The sequence below is a fragment of the Gracilinanus agilis genome, chromosome 5 (assembly GCF_016433145.1).
Source record: "Gracilinanus agilis isolate LMUSP501 chromosome 5, AgileGrace, whole genome shotgun sequence".
NCBI classification, from domain to species: Eukaryota; Metazoa; Chordata; class Mammalia; order Didelphimorphia; family Didelphidae; genus Gracilinanus; species Gracilinanus agilis.
Window position 1 is genome coordinate 1,649,526 of NC_058134.1, and position 23,751 is coordinate 1,673,276.

Below are 23,751 nucleotides of genomic sequence, written 5' to 3' on the forward strand. Positions count from 1 at the left end.
CAGGGTCCTGTGAGCCCGGCTCTCCCTCGGCCCCCCTCACAGAATGACAGGCTGGGCCGAGGGACCTCCAGGCCTTGGAGCCGCCGCTTCCCGTCTGTCCCTCTCAGACCGGACCTGTGAGGACCATCAAGGGCACGAGCCCTCCCACGCGCTCAGGCTTGCCTTCTGGGTAACTCGGCGGCTTTCGGGGGCTTCCCGGGCCCTGGCGGGGTTCAGTCCCTCAGCCAGACCAGCAGAGACCATCTGCCTGACAAGGCCCAGCGCTGGGGGCTCCCAAACACAGTGTCCTGCGATCTCCGTGTGTGATGGGTGCAGGCCGGGGGGCTCCGTTCAAAGCTCTTCTTCCGCTTCCTTGTTTTTCCAGCGGACAGACCCAGATCTCAGCAGGTGAGGACGTCCAGCTCCATAAGACGGACCTCTTCTTTGGATGCCATAACAGGGCCTTACCTCACAGGGCAGTGGCCCCGGGACCCCCACGTCCACTACCCGTCGTGCATGAAAGATAAAGCAACCCAGGTAAGAGCCGGGGAGCCCCAAGTCCCGGTGAGGGGCGGCCCTCGCTACCTCGAATAGCGGGGGGCCGGGCTCGGGGCCTGCCTCCTGGACCCGTGACTGAGGGAGGGACGAGTATGCAGAGAAGACCCCCCTGCCCGCCCGCCCTCTGTGCCTCTCTTCCCTTTTCCCTCCCCACAATGCCTGGCACACAGCAGGTGCCCAGGACATATCTGTGCCCGTCTGACCAGCAGAACAGCTTCACCTGGTTTGCTTAAGTTCCTTTGGCATCGCGATGCCCCCCCGGTCCCCCCCCAGATGTCAGACTGAAGTGAGCCCCAGGCCGAGCGGCTCCGGAAGCAGGGACTGAGGGCGGCGGCGCTCCCCACGCCCAGCGCTGCGTCCCCAGAACTCCTGATCCAGCTGGGGGGACGATGTGCCCGGCGGGTTTGGCTGCCAAGAGATGGCGAGTGCCGGGTTCTTGAGGGATCGTGCGCGTGCATCCATGCATGTGCGAGTGTGTACATGTGTGTGCACACGAGTGTGCATCCATGTACGTGAGCGTGTGCATGTGTACGAGTGTGCAATGTGTGCGTGTGCGTCATGCGAGCGTGTACTGTGTGTATGTGAGTACGCACAAGTGTGTACATATGTGTGCATCCACGTGCGTGTGAACGCATCCATGTATGTGAGTGTCCGTGTGTGCATGAGCATGTGTACGTGTGTGTGAGTGCATCCATGTATGTGAGTGTGTGCATGAGTGTGTACGTGTGTGTGTGTGTGTGAGTGTGTGTGAGATAGAGCAAGAAAGGGAGAAAGACTTAGGGGGGAGATGGCCAGCCAGCCAGAGACAGCCACACGGAGGCAGACGGACTCCGGACAGAGGAAGCGCTCTCTCTCCTCCCCGTGTCTCTGCGTGGCCGCCTGGCTCAGCTTTGGGGAGCCCCCGCCGCCCCCTCCTGGTGCTGCTCTGGTTTTGTTTTCCCCCAACAAGGGCTCCTGAGCTGGGGGGGGTCTTCGTGCGGGCTTCGAGGGATGTGGAGGCGCAGCCGGCCTCGGTTCTTGTGGGGGAGGTGAGGCCTGTCTGCGGCCTTCGAAGCCCTGCGAGTGTGTCGGCCCGAAGGAGGAGGTGCTGCCTGGCTCTGGGGAGCCCTCGAGGGGAGGGAAGGCGTCAGCGGTCAGTGTGCAGGCTAGAGAGGAGGGGGACATCCAGGCGCCCGAGTCCCCTCTGTCGTCCGCCTGCCCGGGTCCTTGATGTGGGCGCCTGGAGGAGAAGGTCTCCCGTGGGCCGAGGGGAGGCCTGGGCCCGGCCATCGGACCGGCAGGGGCGTGTGGGAGACGAGGGATCGCCAAGTGGAAGGCAGGGAGGGGGCGGCTTGTGGAAAGCCTCGAAGGCCAACCGGCTGAATCTGAACTGACGCAACCCTGAGCTAATGGGGAGCCGCCGGCGGTAGAAGCTGGAGGCGGACGCTTGGGAGGCCCCCGGAAGAGGCCGGGTCGAAGGGGATGAAGGGACATCTGGGAGAGACGCGGGGACGGCCGAAGGGCAGGCTTTGAGCCCGGCTGAGGCTGGGGAGGCGGCGAGGGATGAGGCGGGGGCGGCCCCGAGCCGGGGAGCCTGCGATCCCTGTGACAGACGGGTGAGAGGGTTTGAGGGCCCATTCTGGACGCTCAGCCGTCTGCGGGGCCTCCGGGAGGAAACGTCCAGGAGGCTCGGACCGCGGGCTCTGGCCATCGGTAGAGGAGGCGCCGAGGAAGGAGGTGGCCTGGAGGCTCTGCAGGGGGTCTGGCCAGAAATGGGGTCTCAGGATGATGGCCGGCCTCCTCCCTGGCAGGAGCCTCCCCTCCTGAGACTCTCCTCCCTGCCTTGTCTCTGCCCATGTGAGGATGAGGCTGCCGCTCATTGGCACGCGCCCTGTCTGACGGGCACCCTCAGCCCTCGGCACGCGCCCTCACACCCTCTTGCTGTCCATCTGCTCCCGGGACACTGAAGCCTGCATGGCGGTCAGACGGGCTGAGGGGCCCCGCCGGGCCTGCCCGAGGCACGAGCACTTCCTTGGGCAGGACGGGTGGAGAAGTTTGTTCTGGCAGCCAGGAAGGTGGAAGCGGGTGCCCCGGGCTGCCTCGAGCTCAGCAGACATGGAAGGGGCCCAGGGCATCCGCCACATCCCGGGCCGTCCGTCCAGCCCCTGGACACCGATGACCCTGGAGAAGGGAGGGCCGGGCTGGCGGCTTCGTCCCTCCCGAGTTGGCACGTTGCCCCTGGGGTCCCCCCCCTCGTCCTCGTGTGGAGGAGGTGTCGTAGGTAACTCCCGGACAAAGATGGAGACCAGCCTGAGTGAGAGGCCGTCGGTTATAGAACCTGGATCCGGCCCAGATGGCCTGAGCCGAGGGCAGAAGGCGGCCGGAGCGCCTCTCTGCGAGTCTGGGGGCTCGGCCACTTGGGGTGCCTGTCTGGAGAAGGGCTGCCCGGAGGGGTGCAGGTCCTGCGCGCACACCTGTCTCCACAGGAAGCTCACTCATTCACCTATTGCTGAGCGGTCAAGAAGAGCTCCGCGAGCCACGGCCGGGTCTGACCGGATGCTCCCCTCGGCGTAGCCGTGCCAGCACCCCTTTCTTCACCCCTTTGAAACTTGACTCCCGGGAGGTCTGGCGTTCCTTCGAGGGCACGTGGATGACTGCGGCTGGGGGAAGGATCGCCAGCGTCGCCGTCACTTGGCCTTTTCTGGTCAAAGCCACAACTGGCCACGAGCAGCCTTTATCCTCTACCCGGACCCCAGCAGAGGAAGCAGAGGAGCTGCTGGACAGCAGATGCAGCTTCTCCTGGAGAAGTCTAGCTCGGGCCTGTCTGTGGGGCCCCCCAGGCATCCCTGTCCTCCCTCAGCCTCGATTTGGGCCAGCTTGTCAGGCCCAGCTCATAGAAATGCCTTCCTTCCATCAAGCCCCTGTTGTATAACAGAGGTCCCCCGCTGGCATCCCCTGGCACGATGCCCAGCCCGGCCCATGGGGGGCCTTTATGGAGTCCTTGTAAAAAGCAGAAAACCTTCATTTCGTGGGGAGGAAACACGTACGCGCACAAAGCAAATACGGGGTCCTGGCGAGCGCGGGGAGCTCAGGTTAGAGGGAGGGTTGGCACTCCTGCCCTAAGGATGAAGATGGTAGAGGGGTGGTACCCGGCGGGAGCACTGAGGGCCCACTCAGACTACACCGGAGGGCAACAGACAGGCATTTGCGCTGGGCTCTGGAGGCAATAGGGAGCCCTGGCATGCTTTGGGCAGAAGAGTGACTGCTTAGAGGGGTGCTCAGGAGCGCACGGTGGTAGCCGTGTGGGCGCAGAGTGAAGAAGGAGCCTGAGGGGACCCTGCCTCAGTGACCCAGGCGAGAGCCAGCTCCAGGGACCAGAGGGAGACGAGTGATGCCGGCAGGCCGTGGAGTGACTGAAGGAGTCCAGGAGCCCTCTGCGGTGGGGATGCCCAACTTCAAGGAGGGGCGAGCTCAGAGAGGAAGAACTTGGCTCGCCCGTGTTGGGTTTGAGCTGCCCAAGAGATTTCTGGTTCCCACAGACACTGCCCTTGGGCAGGGCTAGACTCTTTGGAAGCTCTGATCGTCCCCTGTGAGGAGGGGAGGAGACAAGAAGCCACTCTAAAAGGCCCTGAATTTCTGAGGCTGGGGGGGAACCCCAAGAAGAAAGCCCGAACCATATTTACTTAGGCTAATGCCTTTTCTACCCTTTTGTTTTCACTCTTTCCACCTCTTTGTAAATGAAAGATTTATAATTTTCATATATCAGCCAAACCATTTAACGCTTACACCTGAGATTGTGAAGATGGACAAAATGTATGTTCCCATCTCTACTACAAACCATTTTTTAGCATCCATTTAAAGACAGGTTTGAGTCCCGGATTCCTTCTCCTCCTCCCTCCCCGCTCTGATACAGACTTCACACGCGCACTCACGTGGAATGGTTTTCCATTGGAGTCATTTTGGGACCTGCTCGCTGAGGGACAAGAGGAGGGCCGCGTGGTGCTCTCTGCTCCTCGGAAGGATGGATAATTGGCTCAAAGATGCCCTCACAGTTGAACTCTCTCATAGGCTCCCAACTGCCACAAAAGCAGGAAAATGGAGGTTGGCTCTGGGTAAGTAGATACAGGCCATGGTCGCTTTGATGAGAATATTCTCACACCAACTGACTTAATTTCAGCAAGGTTTTAATGACTTGAAGAGTAAAGGATGGATGGATTATGAAAGGTTAGAGCTGCGGTTCCCAAACTTTTTTGGCCTATTGCCCCCTTTCCAGAAAAAATATGACTCAGCCCCCTGGAAATGAATTTTTTTTGAATTTTAATAGCAATTAATAGGAAAGATCAATGCCCCTGTGGCCATCACTGCCCCCCTGGATTGCTGCAGCACCCACCAGAGGGCGGTGGCGCCCACTTTGGGAATCACTGGGTTAGAGGGATAGGTCAGATCTCTCTAGTACTTCGGTGATGACAGGATGGCTTCTCCCCTAATGGGGCAGAAGCCCATACAGAAATCTTGTGTCCCAAACTCCCTATCAAGCTATTCTACTTCACTATATAAACTAAGTATAAGTGCAAGATGATTTATAGATTAAGTTGATCGAAGATCCGTTGTTATTGAAAGTTTGTTGATGACTGCTAGCCGGATATCTTTACAGCAGTACTAAATCCAGGTCAGTGTGAGACAGTCTTGATTGCTCTTCTGCTCAGAGTTGTGCTAGGCCTCAGAAAGTAGTAGTAACCCATCACCCTCTTTCCTCCCAGCAACCTGTACCCAGAATGAGTGAGTCTCTCGGTTTGGGGTACTCCCTTATATACCCACATTCTAACTGCCCTTAACTGCCCCTCTCTTGGGGTTCCATAGAAGTGTACCCCACTTGGGATTACTTAAGTTACATGGGTCATGCCTTCTTCCTGGGCCTGGGTGCGGCTTCTTCCTTCCTCGTCTGTCCCGGCCTTTGTCTCGGTCCTTCTCGGCTCTCCTGGTTGGAGGCCGCTGCCCAAAGAACCTCTTCATGGGCATCCCGTGGCCTCTGGCGCCGAGTGCACGGTGGTCCCCCAGACGAGGCGGAGTGTGAGGGAATGGCACGGACACTGGCACCACCAGGTGCTGTCCCCAGATGAAGGCCCCCAGCCCAAGGGTTCTCATGTGGTTGACATCGTGTGAAACTTGGATGGCATAAAAGAGGGCGCAGTGCAGATGGAAGCTGGGGGGGAGCCTGAGACCAAGAAGAGAGAATGGCTGGTTCGTCCAAGCCTTGCTTCAGTCCAAGGCTGGAAAGTTCAGTCTAAAACTAGCAGCTTAAATCGTGCTCAGACAGTGCTCCAAAGTGATCTGGTCAGAGTATGTAAAGGGACACTCGGTCGGGGACTGGGGCTGGGTTCCAGGCCTCGTCTGGCCCTTTGGCTTGTCTTGGAATGAAACCTGTCACATCTGGGGAGCCCTCAGATGGGCCTTTGGGCCTCAGTAAGCCCATCTGTAAGGGGAAGGCTCAGACCTGGTGGCCCCAAAGCCAGGATGCCACCTCTCTGGGCTCCAGCCCGTTTGCCCCTTTGTAGAACAAAGGAGCTAGACAAGGTCTCTGCATCCCCTGACTAGGAGGGGAGCCTGCGGGGAGCCTGGCCGAACGGCCAAGAAGCTGGAAGTCCCTGGAAGACTGAACCATCGTCCCCTTTTAAAAGAACCGCTCCCCAAGGAGGAGATGATGGAAGGCGCTACTACAGGAGCCAGGAGCCGGGTAGGGCAGATGGGATGGCCCCACTGCCATCAGGAGGCTGCAGGTGACGCGCGGCATTCGAAGTTGGAGATGGGCAATGCCTGGTTGGCTCACTGCACTGCACCATGAAGCTCTCTAGATAGACCATTGAAGGGGCACCAGACAAGGAGTCGTGTGCCAGGACAGGACGCAGAGGCTCTGCCAAGGGGCCCCTATATAGAGGGAATATTTTCCTTCTTATTTTTTTTATCCAGAATTTAATTTTTTTTTAAATTTGGAATTTTTTGGGGGGGGTATTGGTTTTCTTTTGATGTTGCTTCATAAACCTCGTAACTCAGTCATGTATCCTGGGGTGATTCTGGTGTTGGTTAACACCCTCCTCAGGGCAGATTGTGTAATTGTCCTAAAATCCAAGATTTAAAATCTTTTTGAGAAATTTCAGGAAAAGAAACTTGTCAACAACCCAAATCAAGAAAGATCTTTTTGAAGAAGTTGCCATAAAGATGCCTATAGAAGCCACACACTGCATCAAAAGATCCAGAATGAACTTTGGGACATTATGAACTGAACTGAAGGAGGTTGAACATACTTATTCTGAATGTAAACTCTTATGCCAAAGGGGACTGCCCCCTAATTGGCATTTTGTCAATGTGTCTATCAATCATTTTTGTTTTCTTCTTTTATTTTCCTCTTATCTCTAAATATTGTAACTCCCTCTAAGAAAGTGCAATATTGTATGAACTTTTACCTAGAAGATCTTTATAAGATAGTTATGTTTAAATGATCCATTGGGGAGACTAGTCTCCCAAAGGATCACAGGGGGGATTGTGTAGAGGGAATTTCATCCCCTCCCTTTTGTGGACTGCCGACCCGTTCATTCCATTTTTCACATGCCAGTGCTGTATCCATGAACATAGATAAAAGGGTGTGGATGGAGCCCACCTGGGTCTTTTTGGCTCACTACTTCCCAGAGCAAGAAGGGGATGGATGGAGAATCCTGCGGTTGAGTGACACATGGTCAGACATAGTAAGAAAGACTTTAAATCTATGCTTATCTATCTTTCTTATTTCAAGTGATTATTAATAAACTTTATAGAAAATAAGAACTTGGAAGATATTAATTTTAAATATAACACCCCCAGAAGGGTGCCCTTTGCATCCTTTGCAGTGGGCACTGTCCTCAGGGATTGGGGCTCTGAGTGTCCGGCCTCTGGAGAAGGGAGCATTGCTTAGGCTCCTCCAAGGGCAGTGCTCAGGGGCGTTGTCTGCCCTCCCAGTCGTGGGAGGATCAAGGTGGGACCCCGGAGGAGGCCAGTGGGGGACATCTGCCCGCTGGTGAGGGGCCTGGTGGCAGGGAGGGGCCCGGTGGCGGGGAGGGCCCCAGGAGGGTAGACGGGTCTTCCCCATCCCTTCTTCAACTGTGCTCAGTTGTGATGTGGCCGGGCCGGTGGTGATTCTTCTTTGGGACTCTTCTTGGTCACAGCCAGCATTTCTTTCTTTTGGTCCCTGCTTTAGCAAGACTCGACTGTCATGGCTATCTCAGATCTCCTGGGGAAGACCCTGTTTGACCCAGTTCTGTCCGCCTCCCATCCTCCCCCATCCAGGTGCTTTGGGGGTGGTGAGGCGGCTCTGCTCTCCTTGAGGAAGGGCCTCATTGGGCCCACACATGCCAGCCACGCTGCTCAGTTCTGGTTTATTTTTTTCTGGGTTTCCTCCTGGAGCTGGGGGCTGGGGGCTGTCTCTGGGGGCCTGTGATGTACCTCTTGTTTTCCTTTCACCAGACCCCGAGCTGTTGGGCTGAGGAGGGGGCTGAGAAGAGATCCCATCAGCGCTCAGCGTCGTGGGGCAGTTCGGACCAGCTGAAAGAGGTGAGGCTGTGGGTTGGCGGGCCCTGCTCGAACCTTTTGTCCCAGAGGCTGCAAGAATGAGCTCTTCTGGGTTTCTGGCCTGACCTCCTTCAGGTCAAAGCCGATTCGTGCTTCCTTCTCTCGGGCACTTTGTCCTTTTCCTCCTTCCTGCTGGGCTGCAAGGTCTCCGTGAGGTTACTGGAGCTCCTGGAGGCTTCCGTAGTTTTTGCATCCACAAAATGATGCCATTGTCCAAGATGATCCCTGGGGACCCTCTGGGCTCGGACCTGGGACCCTCAGGCCTCTGTGTGTGGCCAATGAGCCCTCCCACAGCCTGACCCTCCAGGCCCACCCCTGGCCGGACAGAGATCAGGATGTTCCTGGGCCCTTCTGTGGTCATCCGTCCGGGGAGGCCATGGAGGAGGCCTGCCAGCTGCCTTGCTTTCTTGGCCTTTTGTGTGAGGGACCCCTGCAGGATGCTCGCTTGGGGCAGGGACCTCAGCATGAGAAAAGGAGCCAGTAGAGATGGAAGGGCCAAATGGGGCCCCCTGGATTTTCCGGCCTCTCTGTGGCTTTGGGAGGGAGCTCTCTGAGCCCAGTCCTTGCAGCTTCTTACTCCTCCAGGTCAGGGACGGGGTGCAGGGCAGAGCGTGAGGGGCATCTGGCAGCCCCCCCAAGGGATTGGGCCCTGGCCTTGGAGCCAGGGAGCCCCAAATTCAGATCCATCCTGATACTGCTCATCTGTGGGACCCTGGGCAAGTCCCTCAGCCCCATTTGCCTCAGTTTCCTCATCTATAAAGTGGAAGCAGCCCTCCTAGCAACACCTGCTTTACTGGGTTTTTCTGACCCTTAAAGAGCCATGGAAATGCCACCTGTTCCTGTGTGCCCATGGGCAAAGGAGCCCTTCATCCCCCTGACCTCTTTCCCTGTGGCAAAAGGGATAGAGCTGCCCTGAGGACGGGGATGCCAGGCTTGGGCTCAGTGGTCCTGGCTTAGAATTCCCCACAGCGCTCCCTCCTGCCAGGCCTTTCCCTCATCGTCCCAACCTCTTCTTGTCACTGAGTGTCCCTGAAAGAGGGAGCCCCCCAGAGGATGGCATGAGCCTCTGTGCCCATTCTGGGGCCTCGGCCACCTTCAAGGCGGGCAGCTGTGCCATAGGTGCCCCCCCTGGCACGAGAGGCTCCTAGAAGGCTCTTCCTGCTTCTGTGTTCTGTTGTTTGCTGCAGCCTCTCAGGATGACCTGCGGGAAGGAGAAGGTTCTGTTTTGTCATGTTATGCCTTCACCCGATAAACAGGTTTGGGATCTGCTATCCTGATTCCTCACGCTTGGAGCTGATATGGACAGGGACCACCCAGAGCTAGAGGGGAGCCCTGGAAGTCCCCCTGAGATGATGTTGAGCCAGCGAGAATTACCTCAGGGCCTGTTGGGTGCTGCAGATAATAGGGATTTGAACTCAGATCCTTTGTCTCCCCAAATTCCTTTGTTGTTGGTTTGATTTAGGGACTCGGGCCCCCATCCCTCCCCTCTGTGTGTCAGAAGCTGGACTTGAATGCAGGTCTTCTAGGCCCCGGCCCAACCCTTGGTCCAGTCTGCTGCCTCAGGCCTCCCCAACAGTGTCCAGTTTGGTCTGGCTGCCGGGGTTGGGGTAGGGATGAGTTGGAGGTGGAGGCAACGAAGGTGGAGGTGGTGCTGTGGGGCCTTGAAGAAGCTGCTTAGTTGAACCCTCCTCCGGAGACTTCTCTTTGTATCCATTAGAGTTTGTCCATAGCTTGGCTTCTGCAGTTCTTCCTTCCTCATGGGCGTCCTGGGAAGAGCCTGTCCTTTGGCATCGGACCAGCGGTCCTGATTCCCTCTGTCATCAGGACTGTGCTGGTTCTGAAAAGCCCAGAATTCTGGAAGATGCCCACTGGGGCCAAGCTCAGGTGTTTTCAGTTAGGAATCCCTTTGCTCAGATTCATGTGTCCTGTTCCCATGGCCACCTCGTGTGAAAGGAGAACCTCAAAGAGTGTCTGAGAACCCTGATGTGTCCAACCATCCTGAAGAGTGTCTTGAGCACCCTTGAAAAAAGGAAAACACCGGAGACTGTGCACACTGGGGAAAGGGTTAATGACAGCAAACAACTGAAACTCGGGGGAAATGGGTTGGAAATGAATGAGAAACACCAGAGGTACAGGGAGAGGAAACACCATGTGTCTTAGCTGGGGTAAACAAACAGTAACTGACACTAAAGCCAGGGAAACAGTTCAGTCTCGGTGGGTTCTTGGTGGCTGGGAGAGAGGACAACAAGGAAGTTTTACCAAGTTCACTTAATGGTTTGGTCAAGGATAGGATCGATAGGAGGGATTTCTAACTTCTCATGTTTGTTATCAACTGCCAGAGAATGTTGGCTCTGGGTTGGCTGTACTGCACTAACAGCCAGCCAGCAGTGGCTGAGCCAGAGTGGGACAAGGGATTTGGGGACTCTCATCCAACACGTCCACCATGACCCCAGATGCGTTTTGGACCGGGAACTCTTCTGTCCCAGCAAGTAATCCAAATAGGACGAGGGAGTAAAGGGGCTTCCTGCTTGTCTGCCAACAGCAGGCAGGCAGCCACTCAACCTAGGACTTGCTGGAAGCCAAGTCTTCGTGAGATCCCAAGATCTGCCCACAGGCTCAGAGGCTTGGCTGTTCAGATGCCAATTCAACACGCTCCCAGGCAGCCAAGTCACCGTATGGACGAACCTCTCCAAACATTCTAAGTCAGAATGTTCTCAGTCTCCGCCGGGCTTCAGCTTAATCTGTCTGCTTACTTATCCTAAATCGATTCCTAACCTATAAATTATATCTAACAACCCAAAGAGTGTCTGAGCACCCCAGAATGTCTGAGAACCCCAGTAAGTGTCTAAGCACCCCAGTGTGTCTGTTCCTGGACACATTGAGCAGGTACCTCAGGGACTACATTTCCCTCGGCTCTAAGGAGTCTGGGGAGCCACCAGGAGCCTAGCCTGAAGGAAAATGGTGGCTCGACTGTCCAAGCATCTTGATACGGGGGGTGTTCCCTGAGGGCAGGAGCTGGGCAGAGGCACCCCTGACACCCCGTGTTGCTGAAACTTGGGGAGAATGCCTCGTTCTGGTGGGGCTAGGCTGCCCGAGCACCCCTTTGGCCCTTGAGGACCCCCCCCTTGCTCTCCCCACTGAGCTCTTCCAGCCTCTGAGGGCAGAATCGGGCCTTTCCCCTGCACCCATCTGGTCTTTTAGGCAGAAGCTTGGCTCTGGTCCCCCAGCAGTGCTGAGCCTCAGCCCTGTCACTGATGCACTGCTGGGGGAGCCAGCCCGGAACCCCCATTCTGGAGGATGATCCGGGGCCCTGCAAGGGCCACCACCAGGCCTGAACCCCGTGAAGTCAGGGATGGGCCACACAAGCGTTTCTGGCAGCAGAGCCAGGGCCGAGGGATATCCGTGTGGGGGATGGAGAACCGCCGCGCTGAGCCGGGCCTGAGTGAAGCGAGTGGGACGGGAGAGCCTCGGCGGGCTTCGCTCCTCGACGTCACAGAAGACGCGGGTCTGCGCGCTCCGAGAGACCGAGAGTCGGGCAGGATGGCAGCCTCGGCCCCGGCCGACCCCCCACCCACGAGGCACGTCGCGGCATCTTTGAGGGCGTTTGCAGACGGCACGATGCCCCAAGGCCGCCTCGCCGTCGGCTCGGTGCCCGGCTCACACCAGGCACTTCAGAGATGGTGACGGCCTGGCCAAGCTTCCCCTCCCGCTGCGAGGAGCCTGGCGGGCATCGCCCCCTTCACAGCTGGTGCCAAACGTGCCCGCAGCACTGACTCCCGGGCAGCCGAACTGGCGGAGACGTCGTTGGCAAACGTGCCGCCCAGAGGATGGGGATGGGGCTGCGCTCGGCCTTCACCCTCTTGCCCATCGGAGTCCGGGCACCGTCTGACCGCCGGCCCTGGCAGAACCGCTCCTGGGGGCTCATCTCTCGGATGGCTCCGTCCATCTGGCTAGGATGCCTGGAACGATGGGAGCCTGCCACGTGGGCACAGGCCTCTGCCGGGGGCTTCGGGGGCTCTGTGAGGGGGCGCGCTGCCCGCTGTACAGAGGAGGAAACGGAGGCCCAGCTTTCTGCGCTCACACGGGTTTGCGGTTTGAGTCGGAGACTCGGCCCGGCCGGCAGAGGGAGAGCCCTCGGGGTGTCCGCGCCCCCCGGCCCCTCCGGTCACCCCCTCTTCTCCCGCAGATCGCCAAGCTGAGGCAGCAGCTCCAGAGGGGCAAGCAGGGCAGCAGCCGGCACGGCCACCGCGACAAGGAGCGCCACTCGCCTCTGCACGGGCACCCCGCGGCCAGCAGCCAGACCCAGGTGAGTTGGGCCGGGGGGCAGGTGGGAGGCCGGAGCTGGGGGGCCGGGGCGGAGCCTCATTGGGGCTCCTGGCTGTGTTGGCAGGCTGCGGGCTCCAGGGCCGCCTCGGTGGCTGTGTCTGGCGCGCCGGGGCCCAAGTCGGCGGCTTCGCGGGCGGCCTGCAGTGTGGAAGGCATCAGCCCGGAGCTGGAGAAGGTCTTCATCAAGGAGGCCAGCGCCAAGGAGGACGGGGGCAAGGTGAGGCCTGCGGGGGGGCCGCGGGACAGACGGAGGGGGCAGAGAGGTGGGGCCAGGTGGGAGGGGAAGCCGAGGCTTCTTTAGGTTTGGGGAGACCCTCGCACCTCTCCCCCCCATGCTGGCTCCGGCCAGAGCCCGGCAACACGAGAAACAGGGCCCAGGCCGGCTCTGCTGCCCGGCCTGCTCTCTCCCTTCTCCCCAGTGCGGCTTCTTGTTCACTTCACACGTTCTCTGGTCATCTCCAGACCCCGAGCTCAGTTCCCCTCACGTGGCCTTCCTGGCCTCTCGGCTACCTCCTCTCCCTCGTCCCATCTCTCTGCACCGTCCATCCTCTCCTCCTTCCTTCTGTCCGTCCACCGCAGCGGAGTGGCCTTCCCCCTGAGCCTCCCCCCGGCCTCGTCTCTTCTTCCCGATGTCCAGCCTGGTTCATCCCCTGCTGCCCCCACACACGGCCACGTCCCTCCCTACCAGCCCGCTCCGGCTCCCTCCATCCCTGCTGACTGTCCGTCTGGAGGTTGCCTGTCCTGGGGCCTCGGCCTTCCCTCCTCTCCTTGGGCCTCACCGTCCAGCTCCAGACCTCCTCGGCGACCTTTACCCAGGCTGCATTCGCTGGCCCTGAGTGGCCTCTCCTGCGGGTCGTCTTCTGACCAGGGGCCTCCCTGATGGCCGTCTACCGACTCCGTGCCCCTCCCCCAGCCTTCAGATTCTTCTCTCACCCCCTGCCCCAAAGGGGTGCCTTCTGTCCCCTCCCACAGGGGATCTCCTGGCCCTGGAGGGGGTCAGGAAGTGCAGTGACCCCCCCGCTGCCCCCAGGCTCACACACCGGGTGCCATTGGACCTTTGGAGCCCCTCCCCGCATGGCCTCTTCCCCCTTCCAGCCTCCGCACCTTCCTCACTCCCCATCAGGCACTTTCTGGCCATCCCCCTGCCTTGCGGCGCTCCCTCCCTTTGTTCTGACTGCAGAGGGCCCGACCCAAATCCCACCTCCTCCAGGAAGCCTTCCCTGAACCCTCGTCGTTCTGCTGGCTTCTCTCTGAATTCTGGTGCGTGCCCAGCCCTGGTGGGCACTTCACAGATGGTGTCCTGGACAATGACGGGATGCCAGCAGTGGGTGGCATCCATGGCCTCCTTTTCTCGGGGAGGGACGTTCGCCTGCCTCCCCTCCTGGCAGTCCCAGCACCCACCCATCAGCCCCTCGGCAGGCCCTGACGCTTCTCTTAGCGCCCCGCGAGGGCTCTCCCAGGCCCGGCCCTGCGCATGGCTCTGTCCTCGTCCCCCTCAGAGCCCCAGCTCGGGCCGTCTGCTCTGTCCTGGCAGCGGGCCTCGCTCTGGGCAGTCTCAGCCGTCCCCCAAGCCTGGTGGGTTCCCCTCCCAGAGGCTGTGCCTGGCCTCCATTCTGGAGGGGGAACAAGCTCTGGAGCCCCCATAGCTGCCTCTGTGCCCTGTGTGTGCCCTCTGCTCCGTGTGCGCCCTGTGTGCCCTGTGTGTGCCCTCTGTGCCCTGTGTGTGCCCTCTGCTCCGTGTGCGCACTCTGCTCCCTGTGTGCGCCCTCCCTGTGTGTGCCCTCTGCTCCTTGTGTGTGCCCTCTGCTCCCTGTGTGCACTCTCTGTGCCCTGTGTGCGCCCTGTGTGTGCCCTCTGCATCCTGTGTGTGCCCTCTGCTCCCTGTGTGTGCCCTCTGTGCCCTGTGTNGTGCCCTCTGTGCCCTGTGTGTGCCCTCTGCATCCTGTGTGTGCCCTCTGCGCGCCCTGTGTGTGCCCTCTGCGCCCTGTGTGTTCCCTCTGCATCCTGTGTGTGCCCTCTGCTCCCTGTGTGTGCCTTGTGTGTGCCCTCTGCATCCTGTGTGTTCCCTCTGCATCCTGTGTGTGCCCTCTGCTCCCTGTGTACGCCCTCTGCTCCCTGTGTGCGCCCTCTGTGCCCTGTGTGTGCCCTCTGCATCCTGTGTGTGCCCTCTGTGCCCTGTGTGTGCTCTCTGCATCCTGTGTGTGCCCTCTGTGCCCTGTGTGTTCCCTCTGCATCCTGTGTGTGCCCTGTGTGCGCCCTCTGTGCCCTGTGTGCGCCCTCTGTGCCCTGTGTGTGCCCTCTGCACCCTGTGTGCGCCCTCCCTGTGTGTGCCCTCTGCGCCCTGTGTGCGCCCTCTGTGCCCTGTGTGCGCCCTCTGCGCCCTGTGTGCGCCCTCTGTGCCCTGTGTGCGCCCTCTGTGCCCTGTGTGCGCCCTCTGTGCCCTGTGTGCGCCCTCTGTGCCCTGTGTGTGCCCTGTGCCTCTGGGAGCCTGCTCAGAGCTCGGTGCTGCCGCTGGTGGCGAAGGGGTAGAAGGAGGTTGTCGCGCTGCTCTTGCCCCCTTGTGTGTGTCCAGCCAGGAGCTGGGCTGAGACGCCGGAGGGCCGGGGAGGCTGGGGGGGGGGGGCGCACCAGGCGAGGAGGAAGGGCTGGAGGGAGGCTCGGGGGGTGCCCCGACACCCCTCAGGGGGCTCTTCGAGCTCCGTCTGCCGCTCGGTAGGGAGGCCGGGCTGGGTGGCGCTGGGCAGCAGGAGGGAGCCGAGGCCGGGCCGGGCTCACCGTTGGCGCTCCTTGTGTTCTAGCCTCTGGACCCGGTTCCAGACGGCCGCCGGGCCCCGCCGCCCGCCCCCCGCAGCAGCAGCAGCGGCACCCGCAGCATCGACACGCAGACGCCGTCCGTGCCGGAGCGCAGCAGCAGCTGCAGCAGCAGCCACTCACCCTGCGCGTCCCCCTTCCGGCCGGCTGAGTCCCAAGACGGCAGCCCCTGCTCCGCCGAGGACCTGCTCTACGACCGCGACAAAGGTGAGGGCCGGCCGGGGTGGGGGGGCATCTGTCTGTCTGTCCTGACCTGCTGGGCGTCCGTCCTGCCTCCAGAGGGCCTCCTCTTGCCTCCTCCCGCTGCCTCTGGGCTTTCTGTGGGTCTGGCCAGGCAGGCTCTTGTGTCCGTTCTCCAGACAAGGCCTGGAGGGGCGGCCAGGGGGGCGCAGGGGCCGGCCGCAGGGACTCTTCCCCTCTCCGGCCTCCGAGGGAGCCTCTCTGGCTTTGCCTCCTGGCTGGCCCCCGGCCTTCTCGGCCTTCCCAGGGCACTAAGAAAGGCGTCTCCGACCAGGAAGAGTTGTTGGCCAGACAGAGACGGGGCGGGAGAGCCGGGTCAGCCGTCCGGCCGCCCCGTCACAGAGCGGCCTCCGCTCTTCTGTAAAACAGACAAGACTTGGCGTCACGCCAACGGCCCCTCGGGCTGGCGGGAATCCCAGGCGAGGCCACACAGAGTCTCCCGGCTTCTCCCTTTGGGGCCCAGAAGCCGGGCCTGACCCGCGGGGCCGTCGGACGTCCCCTCCTGCCGCGCTGCCTGAAGGGAGGCTCCGGCGGGCCTCCATCCTGGTCTCCCTGGAACAGTCCTGAGCTCACAGCGCGGCGCCGTCCGGAAGCGGAGCTCGTCATCGTCTCACCCAGAAACCAGGGACGGCCTCGTTCATGGCGGAAGCGCCTCCGGGAGGGCCCCGGCAGGAGCCTCGTCGTGACGGGAAAAGGGACGAGAATCGAACCTGCTCTTGTGGTCACGGCGAACGAGGACATTTGAGGACGTCTGAGAGCCGAGGCTCCTGGCGGCGGCCCGAGACGGGAGGTCCCGGGTTCAGATCCGGCCTCAGACCCTGCTGCCGAGCTTCAGCACCGTCCGGTCAGCGTCCGGCACTCTACAGGGGCGGCGGCTCCTCCAGACGCTTCTATTCACTCGGGAATTGCTTTTGTTTTTGAGTAACTTTTATTTTCTCCCCATTTACACGTAATAACAATTTAAAAAAAAATTCACTTAAACCAAGTTTTGATTCCACATCGCCTCCTTCCTGACTTCTCCCCCCACCCGGAGAAGGCAGGGAAGCGGCCTTAGACGGGAAAAGCAGGAGAGAGAACGAGCGTCTGTCCGTCCCCAACAGCGCCGCAGCTTCAGCACGTGGCTGTGGCGTCCGGCCTCCTGCGGGTCTCGTCCGAGGCCCCTCCCCCCCCCCCCCCCCCGAGCTCTCCAAGCGGAGCCCCGACGGATGTCCTCGTGCAGGCGGGTCTCCCCTCCGGCCCGTCTCTGCCCCGGGTCCTGCTTCCCCTCCAGCGTTCTCCTTCTCTGTCTCTTCATCTCAGCCCGGCGAGACTTGGGGCCCTTTTAATGTGCATTTCTCCCATCCAGAGGGATTTAGAGGCTTTTTCCAAATGGCTGCAAATGCCTTTGATCTCCTCATCTGAAAGTCGCCTCTTCAGGCTGCCTTTTGGCATCTTTACGGCAGGCACGTGCCAGACGCCGCCTCGCCCTAAAGGCCCGACCCCGCTTACTGCCCAGCTTCCACGGCCTCCCAGGCCGGCCTCAGCTCCGACGGCTGCACTCTGGCCACATCCGATCCCGCGTGCCGTGACGACACCCATGAAGAAGTCGACCTAGTGACTGGCCGTGCTTGTGCTCGTCACGCGCCGCGCGGCTTCTCCGCATCTCTTCAGACACGCCCATCGCAGGCACTGTTATCGGGACGCTCTTCTCCTCCGCCATGAGTCCTGGCAGCGGCACGGTCCAACCCGAGCACACACGGCACCGTTAAGGCCACGGAGTGACCGTTTCAGTACTAAGTGAAATCTGGTTTATAACTACTCACGACCATTTAGATCTCCATTTGTTAAAGTAGCTCCCCGTGGTTAGCGCCGTAAAAAGAAAGGAAAAAGTCTCACTGGATCAACACTCACTTTGACGCTTTCCGTCTCTCCATCACCTTCTTGGGTCCTTTCACAGACTTGGATCCATTTTTGGCCTCACCCAAAAGTCTAGTGAAGCGTTTTTTGTCCCTTGAAATCATCCCCGACGTCTCTCGTCTCTCGTCTCTGGGAGGCTTTCCTGAGGGCGGCTTCCCAGGCTCCTCCCCCCGAACCTCAGATGGCCCGGAATTTAGGCTACGGAACCACATGGAGTTTGCCACACCGGAACGGAAGCCGCTCGACCTCTCTCTTGACAGTCGCGTCCGTGTCTGTAGAAATGAGCCTTTTGCTCGTTCGCTCTTTTCTCTGTTCCTCAGGGCGGACTGTGACTTTAAAGCCTTTCAGGTTCTGCTCCAAGTTTCCTGTTCCCGCCAGGTCCTCCTTCCCTTGTTCTCCGTAGCCCATAGAAGCAGAAAGTGAAACATCAGCCGCCATAGTAAGACGTTGAATAAAACAAACCCACGTATCCAAAATGGCAGCTTCCTTACACGATCTACTCTCTGCCTCTCATTTTGCACTGACAGTCTATTCCCGATGCTTAATCACCTCCCAATTGCAGCGTTAAAATGGCTGCTTCTCGTTTTTCATCCTCATTTTCCTAATTGTTAGAAGGAAAGAGGAGAAATGGGTCTCAGCACGTAAGAGAAGGAGTTTTGCAAGAAGAGAGCAGCCACACGCTAGCACACGGGACGCCCGCAGCCCGGGAGAGCGCCTGGACATCCTGTCTGGGGCTGAGGAGCTTTCTGATGTCCTGAGGCTGAAGAAACTGACCTCTTATTTCCTCTGGAAAGAACCCCGTCTGGAAGAAAAATCCGACTGTCCCCATGTGCTGGAAGTGTTCCCGTCTACTCAGAAGACCCGCGGCGGGCCAGCCTGCGCCCAACTCTGGCCTGGCCCAGCTACGGTGGATGCAGCCGCCCCGAGTTCATTCCTAAATATGGCCAAAGACCCGTCAGCTCATCAGGTTTGGGATCCAGACAGAAGGGGCAGGGCTCTGGGGAGCGTCAAGATAAAGGAGACGCCCCATTTCTCCAGCTTTTGTTCGCAACGTGTTCTAAGCCAATCAAATCTATATTTTATAAGTGTTCCTATCGGGCCTCTTCTTTTACCTTGAAGTCCAGTTTATTTATTTCAGACCACTTCCTCAGACCTTTCTCCTGTAAGGAGAACTTGTTTCCTTCATTTCAGTGCCATTTCTCAGGTGCCCGATGCCATCCTTGGATTCTTCCTTTCATTTTTTTCTCTTAAATGTTGCTTCTTGAAATTCAGTCTTCACATCCTATCCATTTCTCACTCAATGTAGTCCTCTGACCCTGCTTCAATAACGTTTAGCACATAAAAGATGTTAAACAAAGATTAGTAACAACAAAAAATCCACTCAGGCCACCCTTTCCCACTAATTTGTGCCTGCTAAATTGCCATTATAAAACCCAAGTTTTCACCACCAGCTCAAAGTGAGAGAGTGTGGGGGGGGGGGGGGGGAGGAAAAGGAATCTGACTTCGAGATTTGCAGTCTTCCCTCTTCCCACCCTATCGGTTTAACAATGCCTTTTAGCTGCTGGGAATGAGGACTGCGCCCCTCCCTAAAGGCACCAGGTGAAGCGGCTGGTCTGGGCACTCCACTTCATTCATTCATTTATTTATTGGGTTTCATCTATTTATTTGTTTGTTTAATTTTTTTTAGAAAAATTTTTTCCATGGTTCCATGATTCATGTTCTTACTCTCCCCTCTCCCCCTCCAGGCGACACGCATTTCGCCTGGTTTCTTCATGAGTCACCGATCGAGACCTATTTCCATGTTATTGATAATTGTACTGGTGTGGAGGCTACATCCCCAACCATGTCCGCATCAACTCATGTGTTCAAACAGTTGTTTTTCTTCTGTTTCTTCTCCTGTAGTTCTTCCTCTGAACGTGGGTAGCATCTTTTCCATAAATCCCTCAGGACTGTCCTGGGTCGCTGCATTGTTACTAGTAGAGAAATCAGTTACATTCGATTGTGCTACAATGTATCCGTCTCTGTGTACAATGTTCTCCTGGTTCTGCTCCTTTCACTCTGCATCACTTCCTGGAGGTCTTTCCAGTTCACATGGAATTCCTCCAGTTTATTATTCCTTTGAGCACAATAGTAGTCCATCACCAACAGATACCACAATGTGTTCAGCCATTCTCCAATTGAAGGGCAGACCCTCATTTTGCAGTTTCTTGCCACCACAAGGAGCAGCTATAAATATTTTTGTACAAGTCTTTTCCCCTATGATTTCTTTGGGGTACAAACCCAGCAATGCTCTGGCTGGATCAAAGGGCAGGCAGTCTTTTATTGCTCTTTGGGCATAGTTCCAAATTGCCCTCCAGAATGGTTGGATCCATTCACAACTCCATCAGTAATGCATTAATGTCCCAATTTTGCCACATTCCCTCCAGCATTTATTACTCTCCCCAGCTGTCATTTTAGCCAATCTGTTAGGTGTGAGGTGATACCTCAGAGTTGTTTTGATTTGCATTTCTCTAATTATTAGAGATTTAGAACACTTTCTCATGTGCTTATTGATAGTTTTGATTTCTTTATCTGAAAATTGCCTATTCATGTCTTTTGCCCATTTATCAATTGGGGAATGGTTTGATTTTTTTGTACAATTGATTTAGCTCTTTGTATATTTGAGTAATTAGACCTCTGTCAGAGTTTTTTGTTTTAAAGATTTTTTTCCCAGTTTGTTGTTTCCCTTCTGATTTTGGTTGCATTGTTTTTGTTTGTATAAAAACTTTTAAATTTAATGTAATCAGAATTATTTATTTTACATTTTGTAATTTTTTCTAACCTTGCTTGGTTTTAAAATGTTTCCTTTCCCAGAGATCTGACAAGTATACTATTCTGTGTTTGCCTAATTTACTACCAATATGGGAGATTAGGTTTAGATCAACATCTCACACTGTACACCAAGATAAATTCAGAATGGGTGAATGACTTGAACATGAAGAAGGTGCGCTCTCCCTTTTAGCCCAGATCTCTTCAGCTTCCTTCAAGCCCTCGCTTGTCACTAGGCAAAGGCGACCTCTCTTGGCCCCTGCCTAGTCCCCTTGTGTCTGGCCTCTTTGGTTGGAGGACTCCGACTCTCACGGCCACTTCCTTTCTGGTCGGTTCTCCACTTGGTTCTGGCATTCTTCTGGGTCAGAACCAGAACTGCTGAGAATGAGATGAAGCTGGTCCTCGTCCACTCATGGAGAGCTCAAGGAGCCGAGTTTACATCTGAGACGGTGACAGCCGTGGACCAAGCTCTTGGGGATGGCTGGCCTGAGCCTTCCAGAAGGGTCACACTTTCCCCTCAGAACTTTCCCAGCTGGCTCCTGTGTCCTTCCTGGAGAGGCCTGGGACAGGCTTCATCGTGCCTTGCTGCCGGGTCGGGGTCCCTGTCATGGCCTGTGAGGAGAGACGAGGACAGGACACGAGCCCTTCCGAAGCACAGCATTTGGTTTGATCTAGAGCCGTCATGTGAGCACGGCATTCTTGGCCTGCTGGAGTCTCGGTGGGTCCAGAACGGGGCAGCTCCTTGAGGCCGGAGCTCTGTACCACGGGAAGGTCAGAGGACGATGGACAGATCTCTGGACGATCAGAGACGATTTCGGCCCTGGTGGGTCTGGTGAAAGGCGCCTGTGCAGGGTCTGCCCCAGAGCAGCGGGGGCAGTTAGGCTGGGGTTCTGGCTAGCCATGGTGCCCAGGCTTTCATGGCAGTGCCAGCTCTGCTCCAGGTGTCGAGATGGGAAGGGATTGAAAGAGCCAGCCAGTGCCCAAGATGGCACAGAGAGCCCTGGTTGTGGGGCACAGTTTTGGGCACAGAAGTGTCCTCCAGCAGGCAAGAGCGGGTGCCCAGGAAGCCCGGGGCATGCAGATGGGCTTTGCCCTCCGTGTGAGCTGTGGCACTGTGGAAGTCCAGGCTCGGTCCCCAGGGCACCCCCCAAGAGTGACAGAGCCAACTGCTTTCTGTTTGCAGACAGTGGCAGCAGCTCGCCGCTCCCCAAGTACGCCTCGTCTCCAAAACCCAACAACAGCTACATGTTCAAGCGAGAGCCGCCAGAGGGCTGTGAGCGAGTGAAGGTCTTTGAGGAGATGGCGTAAGTACCCCATCGCTCCGGGGAGCAGGGGCCGAGGCTGGGGGCTCTCCCAAAGGGCTCACACTGGTCAGACGCTGCCAGGACTTGGGGTGTCCAGAAGGGAGGAAAGGGGTCCGGGAAAGGGCCGGGGAGATGCTCTCTAGAACCTGCCGCCCCCTCAGCCGTCACAGGGAAATGGGGAGAACCCCATTCCGCTGCCAGGAAGCTCAGGAAGCCGTTTGCCCCTCTGGCCCCTGTTCCTAATTGGGGCAGAGACCCAACAGGCCCCCCTAACTCTGGAAACTCCCCGATGGTTCACGGCATCCCTTTCTCTGTCCTAGGGCTCGCCAACCCATCTCGGCCCCTCTCTTCTCCTGTCCGGACAAAAACAAGGTGAACTTCATCCCGACGGGATCGGCCTTCTGTCCCGTGAGGCTCCTGGGCCCTCTCCTGCCGGCCTCGGACCTCATGCTCAAGAGTTCTCCGGGCTCTGGCCAGAGCCCGATCCTGAGCGCGTTGGCCGTCGAGCAGCTGTCGGCGAGGGTGGCTTTCTCGACTCTGTCCGAAGACGGCGGGGCCGTGGACTCGGCCGTGGCGGAGGTCAGCCTTCCGCCGCCGTGCCCGCCCCCGGGCGCCCCGCTGCTGAGCGAGTGCCCGGCCGAGGAGCGGGGCCCGTCTCAGGGCTACGTGGCCATCTGAGCCCTCAGGACCCCAGTCAGGACGGCCAGTGGGCAGAGCGGCCTCGGCCCCCGGAGGGTCTCGTCGCTTCTTGGGGGGTGGCAGGGCTGCTCGCGGGGTGTCTCATTCTGCATTTCCCAGTACGTCTGACCACAGGAGCGCCGCGTCCCGTGGTCTGGCCCGAGTTCTTCGTCGGCGACCTCTGTGTCAAGCAGCTGCCTGTCCCGGGGGAAGATGTCCGGCCGGCCTGATCCTTCGGGACGGCGATACCCAACCCGGGGTTTGTGGTGCCCCCGACACCCCGAGGCCCCGTCCAGCTACTTCAGCCGAAGTCTAACTCAGGTAACCCGGAACGCCAGGCACAGGCCGAAGAGAAGAGGCCGCGCGACGGCGCTCTGCATCCTCATTCCATTCCGTTTTCCTGGGAAGACCCGGAGGTGGCCCCGCGGGGGAGCCACGAGCAGGCTGTGGCGGCGGCAGCTGGACGTGAAGGGGGCGTCTTCCTGGTTCCCAAGAAGAGGCGGGAGGGGCCAGTCGTCCCTTCGTTCTGGCTGAAGAGGGCCGAGCTGGCTTCTCGTCTCCCTGGCCTTAGACGCGAGTGCCGTCGGGGTTCCTGGGCCAGACGGTGGCCGAGTCCCGAGAATCCTCTTTGGGGACTTCGGGAAGCCCTGAAAGCTCTCTCCTGCTCCTCCGTCAGTGGTCGCTTCTGGCCGGCTCCCCCGGGGGGCGGCGGGCTCTCTCCCTGACTCGGAGCCTCGGGCCTGGGTTCTGAGCTGGTGGGAAGCAGGCAGGCCCCCGGCTTTCCCCGAAGTCATCTCCACGCCGTGGCGGGCCTTCTTGTCCCCCTCTCAGACGTCCCCAGCCCGAAGCCGCTCTGAAGTGTGAAGGAACGAGGGCCGTCCCAGCTGCTGTTTGGCCAGAAGACCTTCTCCTTCTCTTCCACCAACATCTGCTGCCATTTTCCCCTGTGGGCGCACCTGTCAGTCAGTCAGTCAGTCAGCCTGGCCATGTGCTGGTCAGTGCACAAAGGCCGGGCCGGCCTCAGGCCCTTTGAAAGTCACCTTCTCGGCTGCCCTCCCCCAGCGCTCTGAGGCCGTGAAGAAGAGGCCGTGGAGGGCACATTCCCGCCCCCCCGAAGCTAGATGTCATTGTGCTGCCCTTCGTCCCTCGTGCACCGGCTTCGGCTTCTCTGTGTCCCTGGCCAGGGAGTCGCCCGCTCCAGGGCTGCCGGCCGAGACCCAGCTGAGGTGGTTTCGGTTCTGTCTGTCCCGGCCAGCGAGGCCCTTCCCGCGAGGCCGGCTGTGGCTTTTGTTTTGTACTTTTCCAGTAGAGAAATTCCTGTGTCTTATTTAAATAAAGTTATTAGTAAAACGCAGCCCCACCGGCTCCTTTGGCCCCTGGAAGGCTGCCCAGAACGTCCACCCCTGGGGCTGGGCCCAAGGGAATGAGGGGGGGCTGCCTCCTCTCTGCTGAGAAGCCCCGAGTTCTCTTTGGGAGGGGGCAGCCACTGACTGGACATCTGGGTGGCCAAGATGGGCCATCAGCAGAGAGGTTGGGGCAGGAAAGGGCGAGCTGGGAGTTGGCAGGCTGAGGG

The 23,751-nt window shown here is 58.7% G+C and overlaps 1 protein-coding gene across 1 annotated transcript in view; it reads left to right on the forward strand.

Moving 5' to 3' along the window:
* Positions 1-23,532, forward strand: part of GLCCI1 (glucocorticoid induced 1) — a 36,048-nt gene extending 12,516 nt beyond the window's left edge. The window contains exons 2-8 of the mRNA XM_044677399.1: positions 365-516; positions 8,011-8,097; positions 12,302-12,421; positions 12,506-12,658; positions 15,240-15,459; positions 21,380-21,500; positions 21,821-23,532. Of these exons, the coding sequence (XP_044533334.1) occupies positions 496-516; positions 8,011-8,097; positions 12,302-12,421; positions 12,506-12,658; positions 15,240-15,459; positions 21,380-21,500; positions 21,821-22,178 (1,080 nt within the window). The 5' untranslated portion in view covers positions 365-495 and the 3' untranslated portion in view covers positions 22,179-23,532. The remainder of the gene's footprint in view (positions 1-364; positions 517-8,010; positions 8,098-12,301; positions 12,422-12,505; positions 12,659-15,239; positions 15,460-21,379; positions 21,501-21,820) is intronic.
* Positions 23,533-23,751: the final 219 nt, after the last annotated feature.